Source organism: Prionailurus viverrinus, chromosome F2 (genome assembly GCF_022837055.1).
Source record: "Prionailurus viverrinus isolate Anna chromosome F2, UM_Priviv_1.0, whole genome shotgun sequence".
Taxonomy (NCBI): Eukaryota; Metazoa; Chordata; class Mammalia; order Carnivora; family Felidae; genus Prionailurus; species Prionailurus viverrinus.
This window is the reverse complement of record NC_062578.1, coordinates 17159993-17176400: the sequence shown is the minus strand read 5'-3', so window position 1 is coordinate 17176400 and position 16408 is coordinate 17159993. Positions and strand designations below refer to the sequence as shown.

Genomic DNA, 16408 nt, shown 5'->3' with positions numbered 1-16408 from the left:
GTGTAGAGATATATACTTAAAAATATATAGTCTAAGCCCTGCCAGAGGCTTTAATTTAAAAATGAATTGAGACACAGGCATATAAGATAAATATTACAGTTTAAAGAATGTTATTGAATGCATTATTCTTGAAGACTTTCTTTTTGAGTTTAGGCTGACTTGCTTTCTGGAAGACAATTGTTCAATAACAAAATTATCAATTCTTTCAGAATCGTTCAGATTTTCAGTGCCAGCATCGATGGCAGAAAGTTTTAAATCCAGAATTGATAAAGGGTCCCTGGACTAAAGAAGAAGATCAGAGGGTAACATGTTCATATATTTTATTCTCACTGTGTAGGTGGATTGGCTTTTTTTTTCTTCCTAATATATTGTTTTGTCACAAAGGTTATGTTTAAATCACTTTGATTTGGTTGCTGCTTGTAGAAGAATTGAAAGTTGAATGTCTTGAAATATAGTTTTTCTGAATTGAGTCAAACCAAGTATAATATATATAGCTTTTCTTTGTGAGTTTAGTTTACAGAAGGAAAAATGTTATTAGCTTATTTATCTTATTTAGAGCTTAGGTTAGTAACATTTAGGGTATAGCTTGTTGAAAATTGAGTTAACATTTTAAAAAACAGAATTTAATTTAATTTTAATTTTATCTGATAACATGATATGTGAGGAAGTCATTCTTAACCTTCCCTCTTGACCTATAATGTGCCCCAAAATAAGATAGATACCAGAGCACTGTATTTCTAAAAGGTTTGGTGATTTCGATATTAAGGTAATTGTTTGTTTTATAAAAGACTGAGAAGAATGGGAAAGTTGTTGCCCTCCGCTAGGAATTGGCTTTAGTTCATGCTCTTTATGGCAGAAATGTTGTTAATAGGGTTGAGGAATTAGAGCATTTTTTCCTGCCACTCAAGGGAAAAAAAAAAGTTTACTAGGCTCAGAACTGGTAAGATTTACTTGATGGTCAGTGATAGGTTTTATAATGTGTGTTCTGTATCCTTTTAGTATGAGAAAGGAAGAAATGAGAAGACAATAACTTTGTAGATCCTTCTTGCTTCCAAACTGATTTATTTGGCCTCCAACTGAAGCTTTTTTTAAAGAAAGAGTAGAAAATCTATAAGTCTCAACATTTTTACCGTTAAATTGATTTTCAGTGATAACATTTTAACTTACAAGTCACTTTAATTAGCACATTGTATTTTAGATAAGTTTGAGGTAAACTTTTGTACTTGGCCAATGCTGAATTAGTATTTATTAGTATTTATTAGTTAACTTATTAGTAACTTAACTTAAATAAACTTAACAATTAGTAGTTGTGGTTTGGATTTAATGCATTTAAAAGAAATAGTATTCTTGAGTTGTGTTTTAAAATTCTATCAAGGTAATGCTTTTTCAAATTGAGATGTATTCTCACTGTGTCATGTTAAATTGACATGTAACACTATAGTAGTTTCAAGTGTACCACATAATGATTTGCTCTTGGTTTGTATTGCTAAATAATCACAACAAGGATCCTAGTTAGCATCTGTCATCATATATAGTTAAAAAATTTTTTTTTCTTGTGATGAGAGTTTTTAAGATCTAACAACTTTCAGATGTGCATTACAGTATAGTTTTTATTTATTTTTAATTTTTTTAATGTTTATTTATTTTTGAGAGAGACACATAGCATGAGCAGGGGAGGGACAGAGGGAGAGGGAGACACAGAATCCAAAGCAGGCTCCAGGCTCTGAGCTGTCAGTGAAGAGCCTGATGTGGGGCTTGAACTCACGAACTGTGAGATCATGGCTAAAGTCAGATGCTTAACCCCCTGAGCCACCCAGGCGCCCCTGCATTACGGTATTAACTATAGTCACTGTGCTGTACATTGCATCCCCATGAATAAACTTTTAAAAAGGTATTGCTTTTTTAAACTTTGTTTTTTCTGTTTCTTAGGTTATTGAATTAGTTCAGAAATATGGGCCAAAAAGATGGTCTTTAATTGCAAAACATTTGAAAGGAAGAATAGGCAAGCAGTGTAGAGAAAGATGGCATAATCATCTGAATCCTGAGGTAAAGAAATCTTCCTGGACAGAAGAGGAGGACAGGATCATCTATGAAGCACATAAGCGGCTGGGAAATCGTTGGGCAGAAATTGCCAAACTGCTTCCTGGAAGGTGCTTATATAAATGTATATACATTTTCCTGTACTTAAACTTGATCTTTATTATGTTACTATTAAATATATTTGCAAGTACCCCATGACTTTTATTTTTTTTTTAGACAAGCAATTTTCGGGGGCCTATTTGTAATAAATTCTGTGTAAGGGATAAAATTACTTTTATAATTGAAATTTAGACAAGCATCCTTTGGGGCCTATTTGTAATAAATTTAGACAAGCAACTTTTTGGGCCTATTTGTAATAAATTCTGTATGAGGGATAGAATTACTTTTATAATTGAAATTTAGACAAGCAACGTTTTGGGCCTATTTGTAATAAATTCTGTGTAAGCAATAGAATTACTTTCTTTTTTTTTTTTTTTTTTTTTTTTTTTTTTTTTAACATTTATTTATTTTTGAGACAGAGAGAGACAGAGCATGAATGGGGGGAGGGCCAGAGAGAGAGGGAGACACAGAATCTGAAGCAGGCTCCAGGCTCTGAGCTGTCAGCACAGAGCCTGATGCGGGGCTGGAACTCACGGACCGTGAGATCGTGACCTGAGCGAAGTCGGACGCTTAACCGACTGCGCCACCCAGGCGCCCCTAGAATTACTTTCTTAATGAAATATTTTATAGCAGTAATTTGTGCAGTAAAATGATAGACCTTCAGATTTGTGAACATTTAGTAACTTCCTAGATTGTTTACTTATCAGTGCCAGTCAGACAGACCTTCTGTGTACAAACCTGGTTGGAATAGAATGTAAATTGAAGAGATTTCTTTCATACTAGATTCTATGCACAAGACCAGGGAATAGCAAATACATTGCCTGAAATAAACTATGAAAGTTCATTAGACAAAATTTAATTCTTAATTAATTATGGTATGATTCAAATCATGAGAGTAGTGTATATATCCCTGTGGCTAAAATACAGAATTTCCTTCTGGGAGAGTTATATACCGCTGTATACTATACATTGTAAGTATTACTATACATTGCACTGGTTGAAATTTTTCCCTATTGTAGTACAGTAGACCATCAACCTTGGGAAAATCCATACCTCACTCAGAAGGTATGCATGTTTTTTTTTTTTTTTTAATTGCTGTATGTAGTCTCTATATTATACTTCATAGTTTATAAAATGCTTTTACCTATATTTTTAATTAATCTTTATATGTAAGTGAAATATGCAGAGCAAACAATGCTGTCCTTTTTTTTTTTTAATTTTTTTTTTCATCGTTTTTATTTATTTTTGGGACAGAGAGAGACAGAGCATGAACGGGGGAGGGGCAGAGAGAGAGGGAGACACAGAATTGGTAACAGGCTCCAGGCTCTGAGCCATCAGCCCAGAGCCTGATGCGGGGCTCGAACTCACGGACCGCGAGATCGTGACCTGGCTGAAGTCGGACGCTTAACCGACTGCGCCACCCAGGCGCCCCTGCTGTCCTTTTTTTTTAATAGATAAGGAAATTAAAGCATAGTGTTAAGTTTTTTATTCAGGTTACTCAACTTGGTTTAGAAAATTCTGATGTTTTCAGTCTTACATATATTTTTACTCAACTAGCTTAGTGTTTTAACATAAAGTAGGTTCTCAGTAAATGTATATTTTATGAAGGATAGAATTATTAAGTGATCACCATCTAAATCTAGTTACTATCTGCCACCATCACAAAATTGTTACCTATTATTAACTGTATTCCCTATGCTATACATTGTATCCCCATGTCTTGTTTATTTTATAAGTGGAAGTTTGTACTTTTAATCTCCTTCCCCTATTTTGCCCACCCCCTCTGGCAACCATCACATAGTTCTTTGTTTCCATGAGTCTGTTTCTGTTCTGTTTGCTCTGTTTGCTTTGTTTTTTAGATTCCATAGATAAGTGAAATTGTATGGTATTTATCTTTACCTGACTGTTTTCACTTAGCAGAATACCCTCTTGCTCCATCTATGTTGTAGCAAATGACAAGATTTTGTTCTTTTTTATGACTGAGTGATATTCCATTGTATGTATATGCCATATCTTTTTCCATTCATCTGTCAGTGGCCACTTGGGTTAATTCCATATCTTGACTGTATATAATGCTGCAATGATCATGGGGTGTGTATATCTTTTTGAATTAGTGTTTTTGTTTTTTTCAGATAGATTTCCAGAAGTGGAACTACTGGATCTTATGGTAGTTTTGCTTTTAATTTTTTTGAGGAAACTTCATGCACCTTTTTGCATTCCCAACAGTGCAGGAGGATTCTTTTATCTCCACATCCCTGCCAACACTGGTTATTTCTTGTCTTTTTTTTTTTTTTTTTTTTTTTAGTTAGAGAGAGAGAGAAAGAAAGAATGTCTTAAGCAGGCTCCATGCTTCGCACGGAGCCTGATGTGGGAGCTCGATCATATGACCCTGGGATCATGACCTGAGCAACAGTCAGATGCTCAGCCAACTGAGCCACCCAGGTGCCCTGTTGTCTTTTTAATAGTAGCCATTCTGATCTGTGTGAAGTGATATCTCATTGTGGTTTTGACTTGCATTTCCCTGATGATTAGTGATGTTGAGCATCTTTTCATGTGTCTATTAGCCATCTGCATATCTTCTTTTTTTTTTTTTAATTAAAAAAAATTTTTTTTCTTTTAAGTAGGCTCCACATCCAGCGTGGGGCTCGAACTTAGGACCCTGACTGAGATCAAGAGTCGCATCAAACACTGAGCCAGCCAGGTGCCCCCATCTGCATATCTTCTTTGGAGAAATGTTCATATTCTCTCCTCATTTTTTAATTGGGTTGTTTTTTGATACTGAGTTGTGTGAGTTCTTTATATATTTTGGATGTTAATCCTTACTGATTATATCATTTGTAAATATCTCCTCCCATTCAGTAGGCTTTTTGTTTTGTTGATGGTTTCCTTCACTGTGCAAAAGCTTTTTAGTTTGATGTAGTCCCATTTGTTTGTTTTTGTTGTCCTTGCCTGAGGAGACAAAAAAATACTGCTTAGGCCAATGTCCAAGGGCTAACAGCCTGTTTCCTTTGAATAGTTTTATGGTTTCTGATCTTACATTTAGGTCTTTGATCTATTTTGAGTTTATTTTTGTATATGGTGTAAGAAAGTGGTCCATTTTCATTCTTTTCCATGTACTTGTCCAGTTTTCCCAGCACGATTTATTGATAAGACTGTCTTTTTCCCATTTGGATGTTCTTGCCTCATTTGTTGAAAATTAATTGACTGTGGGTTTATTTCTGGACTATTTGGTTCCTTTGATCTGTGTTTCTGTTTTTTGTCATTACCATACTGTTTTGATTACTGTCACTTTGTAGTACAGTTTGAAACCAGGGAGAATGATACTTCTAGCTTTGTTCTCTCTCAAGATTGCTTTGGCTATTGGGGTGTTTTGTGGCTCTATACATGTTTTAGGATTATTTGTTCCAGCTCTATGAAAAATGCCATTGGTATTTTGGTAGGGATTGCATTGAATCTATGGATTGCTTTTTGTAGTATGTGCATTTTAACGATCCTTCCAGTCCATGAGCATAGTATATCTTTCCATTTATCTGTGCCATTTTTGGTTTCTTTTATCAGTGTCTTACAGTTTTCAGAGTACAGGTCTTTCACCTACTTGGTAAAATTTATTCCTAAGTATTCTGTTTGATGTAGTTGTGAATGGTATTATTTTATTAATTTCTTTTTGATAGTTTGTTATTACTGTATTAGAAACAACAGATTTCTTTTTTTTTAAATTTTTTTTTTAATGTTTATTTATTTTTGAGACAGAGAGAGACAGAGCATGAATGGGGGAGGGTCAGAGAGAGAGGGAGATACAGAATCTGAAACAGGCTCCAGGCTCTGAGCAGTCAGCACAGAGCCCAACGTGGGGCTTGAACTCACGGACTGCAAGATCATGACCTGAGCCGAAGTCGGACACTCAACCGACCAAGCCACCCAGGCGCCCCTAGAAACAATAGATTTCTATATACTAATTTAGTATATTGTAATTCTACTGAATTCACTTATTAGTACTAATGTTTTTTTTTTTTTTTTTGGTTGACTCTTTAGGGTTTTCTGTATACAGTCATCCATCTGAAATGGTGACAGTTTTAGTTTTTTTCAAATTTGGATGCCTTTTATTTCTTTTTCTTGCTATGGCTAGGGCTTCCAAAACTACGTTGAATAAAAGTGACAAGAGCGAGCATCCTTGTCTTAGAGGAAGAGCTTTCCTTTTTTTACTATTGACTATGATGTTAGTTGTGGATTTGTCATATAGGGCCTTTATTATGGTGAGGTATGTTTCCTCTGTACCTACTTTGTTGAGAGTTTTTATCATAAATGGATGTTGAATTTTATCAAATACTTTTTCTGCATGCATTAAGATAATCACATGGTTTTTATCCTTTATTTCGTTACTGTGGTGTTGATTGGTTTTGCAGATATTGAATCATCTTTGCATCTTTAGAATAAATCCCACCTGATCATGGTATATGATCTTTTTTTGTTAAATGTTTATTCATTTTTGAGAGAGTGCGTGAGCAGGGGTGGGTAGGGCTGGGACAGAGGATCCAAAGCAGGCTTTGTGCTGACTGCCGTGAGCCTGATGTGGTACTTGAATTCACAAACTGTGAGATCATGATCTGAGCTGAAGTTTGACACTTAACTAGCTGAGCCACCCAGGCACCCCTGATCTTTTTATATATAGCTTAATATAGTTTGCATTGATGGTTTCCTTCTTATTTTTTTTGTTTTTCTATTCTTCCCTCCTTCCATGCTGCCACACTTTCAATGAGAATATAAGCCCCATGAAAGCAGGGACTTTCTTTTTTTTTTTTTTTTAAGTGGTTTAAAACAACTAATTTATTTAGTTCATGATTCTTTGGATGGCAGGTGATTGTTCTAGTCCAGGCTGACTGCTGATTTCCACAGAGTTTTTCGTGCATACATGGGCAGCTAGTGAGTTGTCTGATGGCTGTAATTCAGGATGGCCTCATTCCCATGTCCATTGATTTTACACTGTCAGCCAAAGTTTTCCTCCCATCATGCTAGCTCAGTCTCATTTAACATGGTGAGCTCAAGGTTCCCACTGCAACAAGAGTGGACAAGCCCTAATGCAAAACCACTTTTCAAGTCTCTGCTTGAGTCATGTTTGCTGTTGTCCCATTGGTCAAGTCTAGTCACAAGACAAACTGGAGAAATAGATGACACATTTTGACTGAAGGAATTACAAATTCACTTTGCAAAGCAGTATTCATGTTAGGATGGAGAAAGTCTATGGCCTCTTTTTCAATATACCACAGTATATACAGCATTTAACAAAGATGTAACTTCAGTGGAGTAGAGTTAATGTTAAAAAGAAGTGAAGAAACATAGTTGTTTGCCCTTGAATGAGCCACTGCAGGGCTATTGCCAGGAGAAAGAAAAGATGACTAAGTTAACATTTTATGAATATTAATCTGAAAGTTGGGTAGAGGATAGTCTGGAAGAGAGAGAATTTAAGGAAGGATTCAATGTTTATGAAAGCAGCTAGCAGTATCTGGCACCTATCAGTTGCTTACTACATGATCCCTACATCTTAATCTGAATCCAGGTGTGAAGTAATAAGGACATGGACTCTGGTAATGGTATGAATGTAATGAAAGTGCCAGATGTGAGAAGCAATTTTGAATGAATTATTAGCATGCCTTGATTACTAGTGGATTTGGAGGTTAGGGGAGAGAAGTAGAAGGAAATTAAAAAGAAAAAGATAGCTTCAAAGCTTCAATCCTTGATGAGAGAAAGATTGATTATATATTAACAGGTACAGGGAAGGAAAGGAGAACTCACTGGAGTAAATTTTTGTTCAGATACATTATATGTTAGTATAGGGTAGCATCTCCCACTGATCATGTTCAGTGGGGCGTTGGAAATATGAGTGCAAAGCTTGAGGAAGGGTCAGGAATATAGGAATAAATAGATATTATTGTCCATCTTCCATATAGGGATGATTAGAAAATGTAAAAATTGGATGAAGTGCCCGAGACAGAATACAGAGAGAAAAACAGTGTGGAGATGATCACTGGAGGAGAAAAACAGAAAAGAAATCAGAAAGGGATTATTAAAAAAAAAAAAAAAAAAAAAAAAGCAAGAGGGAGGAGTGGTCAAAGGTTTAGGGAACAGGGGTGGAGGAAAATGTCATAAAATGTCAGAGCTGCCAAAATGGGAAAGAGTTCAAAACAATTTCCTGAGTTCTTATCAGGAGTATTAGAAAAGAAAAATTTTGTTGCTTCAATAGGAACAACAATAACAAGTTGGGATGAGGTTGTCAGCAATACAAAGGAGCAGTCTAGAAAGATAGCTGATGGCAGATTCCCACTTGCAAGATACCTCTTTTGGATCAAGGGGAAGATCAAATCACTAAACTGTGTTTTAGCTCATCAACTTAGATTACAACTGTACCGTTGGAAACAAAGCAGTTTGACAGGATAAGAAAAATTTCTGACCTGGGCAGATGCATGGGCAGAGTGAATATTTTCTTCATTCACTTTGTTCTCATTTCTAACTTTTTAAAATGATTTCAGTGTGTTATTTCCTAGTTTTGCATGCATGTCCATTGTTTGCTTAGCCACTTTTTTTTTTTTTTTAGTTTTTTTTAAATTTACATCCAAATTAGTTAGCATATAGGGCAACAATGATTTCAGGAGTAGATTCCTTAATGCCCCTTCCCCATTTAGCTCATCCCCCCTCCCACAACCCCTCCAGTAACCCTCTGTTTGTTCTCCATATTTATTTATTTATTTATTTATTTATTTAATTTTTTTTCAACGTTTATTTATTTTTGGGACAGAGAGAGACAGAGCACGAATGGGGGAGGGGCAGAGAGAGAGGGAGACACAGAATCGGAAACAGGCTCCAGGCTCTGAGCCATCAGCCCAGAGCCTGACGCGGGGCTCGAACTCCCGGACCGCGAGATCGTGACCTGACTGAAGTCGGACGCTTAGCCGACTGCGCCAGCCAGGCGCCCCTGTTCTCCATATTTAAAAGTCTCTTACATTTTGTCCCCCTCCCTGTTTTATATTATTTTTGTTTCCCTTCCCTTTACGTTCATCTGTTTTGTCTCTTAAAGTCCTCATATGAGTGAAGTCATATGATATTTGTCTTTCTCTAACTGACTAATTTCACTTAGCATAATACCCTCCAGTTCCATCCATGTAGTTGCACATGGCAAGATTTCATTGTTTTTTGACTGCCAAGCAATACTTCATTGTATATATATACCACATCTTCTTTATCCATTCATCCACTGATGGACATTTGGGTTCTTTCCATACTTCGGCTATTGTTGCCTAGTGCTGCTATAAACATGGGGGTGCATGTGTCCCTTCAAAACAGCACACCTGTATCCCTTGGATAAATACCTAGTAGTGCAATTGCTGTGTCATAGGGTAGTTCTATTTTTAGTTTTTTGAGGAAGCTCCATGCTGTTTTCCAGAGTGGCTGCACCAGCTTGCATTCCCAAAAGCAGGGACTTTCTTATTCACTGCTATATCTCCACTATTTAGAACTGTGCCTGATCTATAGATGGACAGTTTATCTTTTGAATTAAAAAAGTATTGGGGCTCCTGGGTGGCTCAGCCAGTTGAGCATCCGACTCTTGATTTCAGCTCAGGTCATGGTTTATGGGATCGAGCCCTGTGGAGAGTCTTGGGATTCTCTTTCTCCCTCTCCAGCTGCCCCTCTCCCTCCCTCCCTCCCTCTCTCTCTCTCTCTCTCTCTCTCTCAAAATAAATAAGTAAACATGAAAAAACGTATCTAGTTTCATTGTTTGTAAAAATTTTTTTTAAGCACTTACATTTTATACAGTGTTAAAATTTGTGGAATCCTTTTTAAATTATACACTTTCATTTCTTAGGACTGATAATTCTATCAAAAATCATTGGAATTCTACCATGCGAAGAAAAGTGGAACAGGAGGGCTACTTACAAGATGGAATAAAATCAGAACGATCTTCATCCAAACTTCAACACAAACCTTGTGCGACTATGGACCATTTGCAAACCCAGAATCAGTTTTACATACCTGTTCAGGCACATATTTTTAATACCTTTATTATTTAAAAAAATTTCTTTAGTTGCTATATGGGAGGATATTTGGTTTCTTAATAAAACAAATACAACATATATTAAGGGGAATAGATATTTAAATTTCCAGACTGAAAAAAAATTGCCTTATCTAGCTGTTAAACCATTAGTGGTGGTTTATCCTACTTGTTTGATTGATAAATATTTTGGAAACAAACGCATTAAAATGTTTCCTTTTATATGTAATTTTTATATTATCTAATTAAGAACCTTAGTATGTACACTTACTAATGCTATCATTCTTTGAATCTTCATTTATGATTCAGTGCTTATAGTCATCTGTGCTTTAACATCCATTGCAGTTTCCTTTTTAAAAATATTTTATGTAATTGTAGTATTACTTATCTCTAAGAGATAAGTGTGTATAAAATGATCTTAAGAAGAAAATAGTCAAAATTCATTCATCATTTTGGGAGGTGTGGTAAATAATTGGTTCTTTGATGACACTCAACTTTGCCTTTCTCCCTAGTAACCAGTCAACTAAGTGATGTCATTCTTTGTTTAGACAGGTTTATTAGAGTAGAGATTGCCCAAGTTCATAATAGGGCAAGCTCTATTTTCTTTACAGTGCATTTTCTTATCTGCAAGACATTAGTTTAGAAGTTTTCATAAGGTTTGTTTTACATTTCTTTGCCTGTCTGTCATACAATTTTTTATGTTGAACAATTCTTGGTTTTCGTCACATAAAAGGTAAAGATTAAATCAGGACTTAATAGTGTCTACCAAAAGATAAAATTTTGGTGTTAAAAGTCTGCTTAGTATGCACAGATTTCATTTGAATGTACTTCATTAAATGTGCATGCTTTTGCACATAATTTTAAAAGAATTAATTAAAAATATGACATCTTAATTTACAAATAGGAAAACATATGAAGACAGTACAGTTATCTGCTGATATTCACAGTACCTTAAGGTTTTTATTGTTTGTTTCTTTACATTTTTCTTTAGAGTCCTAGATTTCAGCAGCATAAACTGAAACATTCTGCTCTGTCTTAGAAAGGTTATCATTTACATTTATTGCTTTAACTCATAGAAACAGTTTTAAAAATTATCTGGGGCCAGGAGAGTATTTAACAGTCTCCATCAAAATATATTGGAAAATAAGAGTATTTCTTGTGCTTTAAGAATGGCTTATTGTACTTTTAATAATTCTTGGAAGAATTATGTATTCATAATTCAACTCAAACTACCAAAAAGATGATTCTAATTTGGATTTGAAAGAAAAAAATGGATTGGTTTGAAATGCTGTTACAGATTAAATGAAAAGTTTGAGAAAGATAAGTTTCTAATTCATTGGAAGTTTAATGATAACTGATACAAACCAAGTATTGTGAAAATTAAATTCTTTGTTAGAAGTTATTTTTGTGATTTTGCAGCAGATAGTGATTTAGGTAGGCCATTATAGAAGATGAACAATTTTATGTTTATATTCATTACATATTTAGGTTTTTAAAAATACCTTCTCTTATATTTCATTCCACCATTGCACACTAAATTTGCATGAAACTTCGAAATTCTTATTACAGATGCTTTAGAAAAGAAAGAAAATAATTCTTAGTCTGTTGTCAGAGTATTAAAAAGCACATGAGTGATTATGACGTTCTCTGAGACAAGTAGTAGAAGAAGCTTCATATCTTTCACACAGAGATTGGCATGGGGAGTAGGAGTAGGAGATAAGAATATTGAAAAACCTGCTTTAATGTCTGTTCTTGTGAGTGCTTTGTATGGACTAACCCCTTCCTCTGAAAGATAAGAAAGAACGCAATTACTTTGTTTTCTCCAGGAGATAGAGCAATCCTTCTAAGAGGAGATTAAAAAAAATAATAATTTGGTGGGTAGTGTAGATAATAGTTGGACTGATTGGCTGATAAATATAGGCCAAGTAATTCTCATATTTCATCCAGGAAAAGATACAGCTTTCCTAAGAGTTACGACTTTTCGTTAGTAGATTCTAAGAACAAAAATGTAGCTGTTAGAAACTATTATATGAATGAATATTCAAAGTTAACAGAGATACTTCATGAGTTTCTATTGTTGATATTTGTCAAGAGTTTTTATGCTCTGCCTCAGATTTAAAAAATTTATATGGTATTCTATGTATGATACTAATGTTTTAATTCCATTTTAGATCCCAGGCTATCAGTATGTGTCACCTGAAGGCAATTGCGTAGAACATGTTCAGACTTCTTCTGCCTTTATTCAGGTAATTTTTTATTTGTAACAAAAAAAAAAGAAAGGAAAAAAAAAACCCCACACTTTCAAACATATATTTGAAAGTTCTGGGGTGCCTGGGTGGCTCAGTTGGTTAAGTGTCCAACTTTGGCTCAGGTCATGATCTCACGGTTTGTGGGTTCGAGCCCCATGTTGGGTTCTGTGCTGACAGCTCAGAGCCTGGAGCCTGCTTTGGATTCTGTGTCTCATCCTCTCTCTGCCCCTCCCCCACTTGGGCTCTGTCTCTCTCTGTCTCTCAAAAATAAATAAATGTAAAAAAAAAAAATTTTTGTTTTTAAAGTTCTAATAGTGCCTATTTCCTCATCCATAAAATTAGGATGAAAACAATACTATCTGTTCTATTTACTTTGAGTATTATTACAGTAAAGGAGAAACTTTTGTGAGTTTGAAAAATATAAGCTGTACAAATGTAAGGTGGTTGACAGCACCAGTAAGGTATTCCTTTCATTCTTCCAACGTAAAGCATTAGGTTGTGAATGGACATATTTTTTGTTTGTTTCTTTTGTTTTTCAAATTTTTTTTTTTTTTTAATTTACATCCAAATTAGTTAACATATAGTGCAACAATGATTTCAGGAGTAGATTCCTTAATCCCCTTACCCATTTAGCCCATTCCCCCTTTCACAACTCCTCCAGCAACCCTGTTTGTTCTCCATATTTATGAGTCTCTTCTGTTTTGTCCCCCTCCCTGTTTTTATATTATTTTTGTTTCCCTTCCCTTATGTTCATCTGTTTCGTCTCTTAAAGTCCTCATATGAGTGAAGTCATATGATTTTTGTCTTTCTCCAACTGACTAATTTCACTTAGCATAATACCCTCCAGTTCCATCCATGTAGTGGCAAATGGCAAGATTTCATTCTTTTTGATTGCCGAGTAATACTCCATATACTCCATATAGACACACACACACACACACACACACACACACACACACACACACCATATCTTCTTTATCCATTCATCCATCAATAGACATTTGGGCTCTTTCCATACTTTGGCCATTGTTGATAGTGCTGCTATAAATTTGGGGGTGCATGTGTCCCTTCGAAACAGCACACCTGTATCCTTTGGATAAATGCCTAGTAGTGCAATTGCTGGGTCATAGGGTAGTTCTATTTTTAGTTTTTTGAGGAACCTCCATACTGTTTTCCAGAGTGGCTGCACCAGCTTGCATTCCCATGGATATATGTTTTGATAAACTGGGTAGAATATAGATGATATAAGTTTTTTAATGACCTTTTTTTCTTTTTAATTTCCCAATTCTGGGGGCTCCTGGCTGACTCATTCAGTAAAGCATGTGACTCATGATCCCAGGGTAGAGATTACTTAAAATAAAATAATAAATTTCCCAAATCATTTCTGTTAAATTGAAAATATTTGCTAGCATTTCTGATTTTTTATTTCTTATTTTATTATTTTTTAATATGAAATTTATTGTCAAATTGGTTTCCATGCAACATCCAGTGCCTATCCCAACAGATCCCCTCCTCAATACCCCTCACCCACCCTCCCCTCCCTCCCACCCCCATCAACCCTCGGTTCTCAGTTTTTAAGAGTCTCTTATGTTTTGGCTCCCTCCCTATCGGACAAATGGCCAGTATCCAAAATCTGTAAAGAACTCACCAAACTCCACGCCCGAAAAACAAATAATCCAGTGAAGAAATGGGCAGAAAACATGAATAGACACTGCTCTAAAGAAGACATCCAGATGGCCAATAGGCACATGAAAAGATGTTCAATGTCACTCCTCATCAGGGAAATACAAATCAAAACCACACTCAGATACCAGTAAGAGTGGCTAAAATGAACAAATCAAGAGACTATAGATGCTGGAGAGGATGTGGAGAAACGGGAACCCTCTTGCACTGTTGGTGGGAAGGCAAACTGGTGCAGCCACTCTGGAAAACAGTGTGGAGGTTCCTCAAAAAATTAAAAATAGACCTACCCTATAACCCAGCAATAGCACTGCTAGGAATTTACCCAAGGGATAGAGGAGTGCTGATGCATAGGGGCACTTGTACCCCAATGTTTATAGCAGCACTTTCAACAATAGCCAAATTATGGAAAGAGCCTAAATGTCCATCAACTGATGAATGGATAAAGAAATTGTGGTTTATATACACAATGGAATACTACGTGGCAATGAGAAAGAATGAAATATGGCCTTTTGTAGCAACGTGGGTGAAACTGGAGAGTGTTATGCTAAGTGAAATGAGTCACACAGAGAAAGATACCATATGTTTTCACTCATGTGTGGATCTTGCGAAACTTAACAGAAGACCATGGGGGAGGGGAAGGAAAAAAAAGCATCTCTTTAGATACCAGAAGGATTGTGATATTGAGCATTTGGGATTTACTTGAATTAAGCTTTATTAGAGAAAATAGATTTTATGTTGCATAAAAGAAAATAAAAATTAGAACAACAACAATAATAATAATAAAGGCATTATTTAAATAGTCTTTCTATTTTACTTATTTTAGCCACCCTTCATTGATGAAGATCCAGATAAGGAAAAAAAAATAAAGGAACTTGAGTTGCTTCTTATGTCAGCTGAGAATGAAGTTAGAAGAAAGCGAGTTTCATCGGTAAGAAATAAGCTTAAGTGTTTAGACCTTGTTAGAAGTCTTTTTGTGCTCTTGTAGTTTTCATCAGCATTGACTTTCATATACTAACACAGAAAGCCTATTCAGTATGACTTCAGATTTTAATACAGACTAAAAATAGTTTTTCTAATTTGCAACTTTGAGGTTGCCTGATTTTGATATACAGCTCTTTGAACGTATTTTACAGTGTTCTGTACTAAGATGCTTTTTGAGTCATAAATGTCAAGCAGACTTAAGGTATGATTATATATCTATACATATGTGTATATGTATATATATAAAAATATATGTCTATATATTTGTAAAATGTGTGGTTTAGATTAGTCTTTGCTTTTATTTTAGACATTCCTTGTAATGATGGCTTTAATAGAAAAAAGTTTAAAAAATAAAGAACTTAATAGACATGTAGAGATTTATGTGCTTCAAAATTACTTTTATTCTGTCCTTGAACATTTTTTCCTATTTACTATATTAAGAATACAAATTCGGTAATTTGGAAAAAAAATAATAACTTAAAAAATATAGGGAAAGGGAATATTTAAATTTTATGTTCTTTAAAGAAATTTTTATATGGATGTTGGGTTTTGGTTACTACATGTGCAAACTCTTGTCTGGGATTTGGTTGGTGAGAACAATTAGGAGTATTAAATTAGGATAAATGGTAATCATCCTAGCTAAACTAGGCTATGCTTGATGGATTAAAAGAAAAAAAATTTGTACTTAAATGACAGTTTTAAAAGTTTAATATCCTGAGACTTTTTACATTTAGAAAAAGGTTATTCTTGGTTTGGGGCTTAATGAGGGACTGTCCGTTTAAGGTGACTAGGAACTAATACAAAATTGCTAAATAGAATTACCTGAGATCTTGAAATAGTGTTAGGAGGCAACTGGTAATGTCTTTATACCATTTAAAACAGTATTAATAAAAATGACATTTGTTAACTAATGGACAAGATATATGCCATAGGAAGCATAGTTTTTGTTTTGAAACTGCAAAAACCATGGGCAAATAGGAAGACCTAAAGTGCACTTATTTTAAAGTTAATTTTGGTTCTTTTAAGAGAGTCCAAAAATTTTGTTTTTTTAAGAGAGTTTCTAGATAATTATATCATGTTTAAACCATTTTTTATTTTTTTTGAGTCTACCATTATTACTATTATTATTTATTTTATTTTATTTTATTTATTTGAGAGAGAGAGAAAGAAAGCATGTGGGTGGGAAAGGGGCAAAGGGAGAGGAGAGAGAATCTCAAACAAGTTCCACTCTCAGTGTGGAGCTGGACACAGGCTTGATCCCACGACTGTGAGATCATTACCTGAGCTGAAATCAAAAGTCGGATGTTCAACCAAC

The 16408-nt window shown here is 35.0% G+C and overlaps 1 protein-coding gene across 5 annotated transcripts in view; it reads left to right on the top strand.

Annotated features, from left to right (window-relative positions):
• Nucleotides 1-16408, top strand: part of MYBL1 (MYB proto-oncogene like 1) — a 45448-nt gene that overhangs the window by 13376 nt on the left and 15664 nt on the right. For all 5 annotated transcript variants that reach the window (XR_007148741.1, XM_047842928.1, XM_047842929.1 and 2 more), the window contains exons 4-8: nucleotides 210-302; nucleotides 1930-2150; nucleotides 9995-10169; nucleotides 12352-12426; nucleotides 14936-15040. Coding sequence is in view for 4 of the 5 variants with exons in the window: in XM_047842928.1 (XP_047698884.1) it covers nucleotides 210-302; nucleotides 1930-2150; nucleotides 9995-10169; nucleotides 12352-12426; nucleotides 14936-15040 (669 nt within the window). In the remaining variant the exon portion in view is untranslated. The remainder of the gene's footprint in view (nucleotides 1-209; nucleotides 303-1929; nucleotides 2151-9994; nucleotides 10170-12351; nucleotides 12427-14935; nucleotides 15041-16408) is intronic.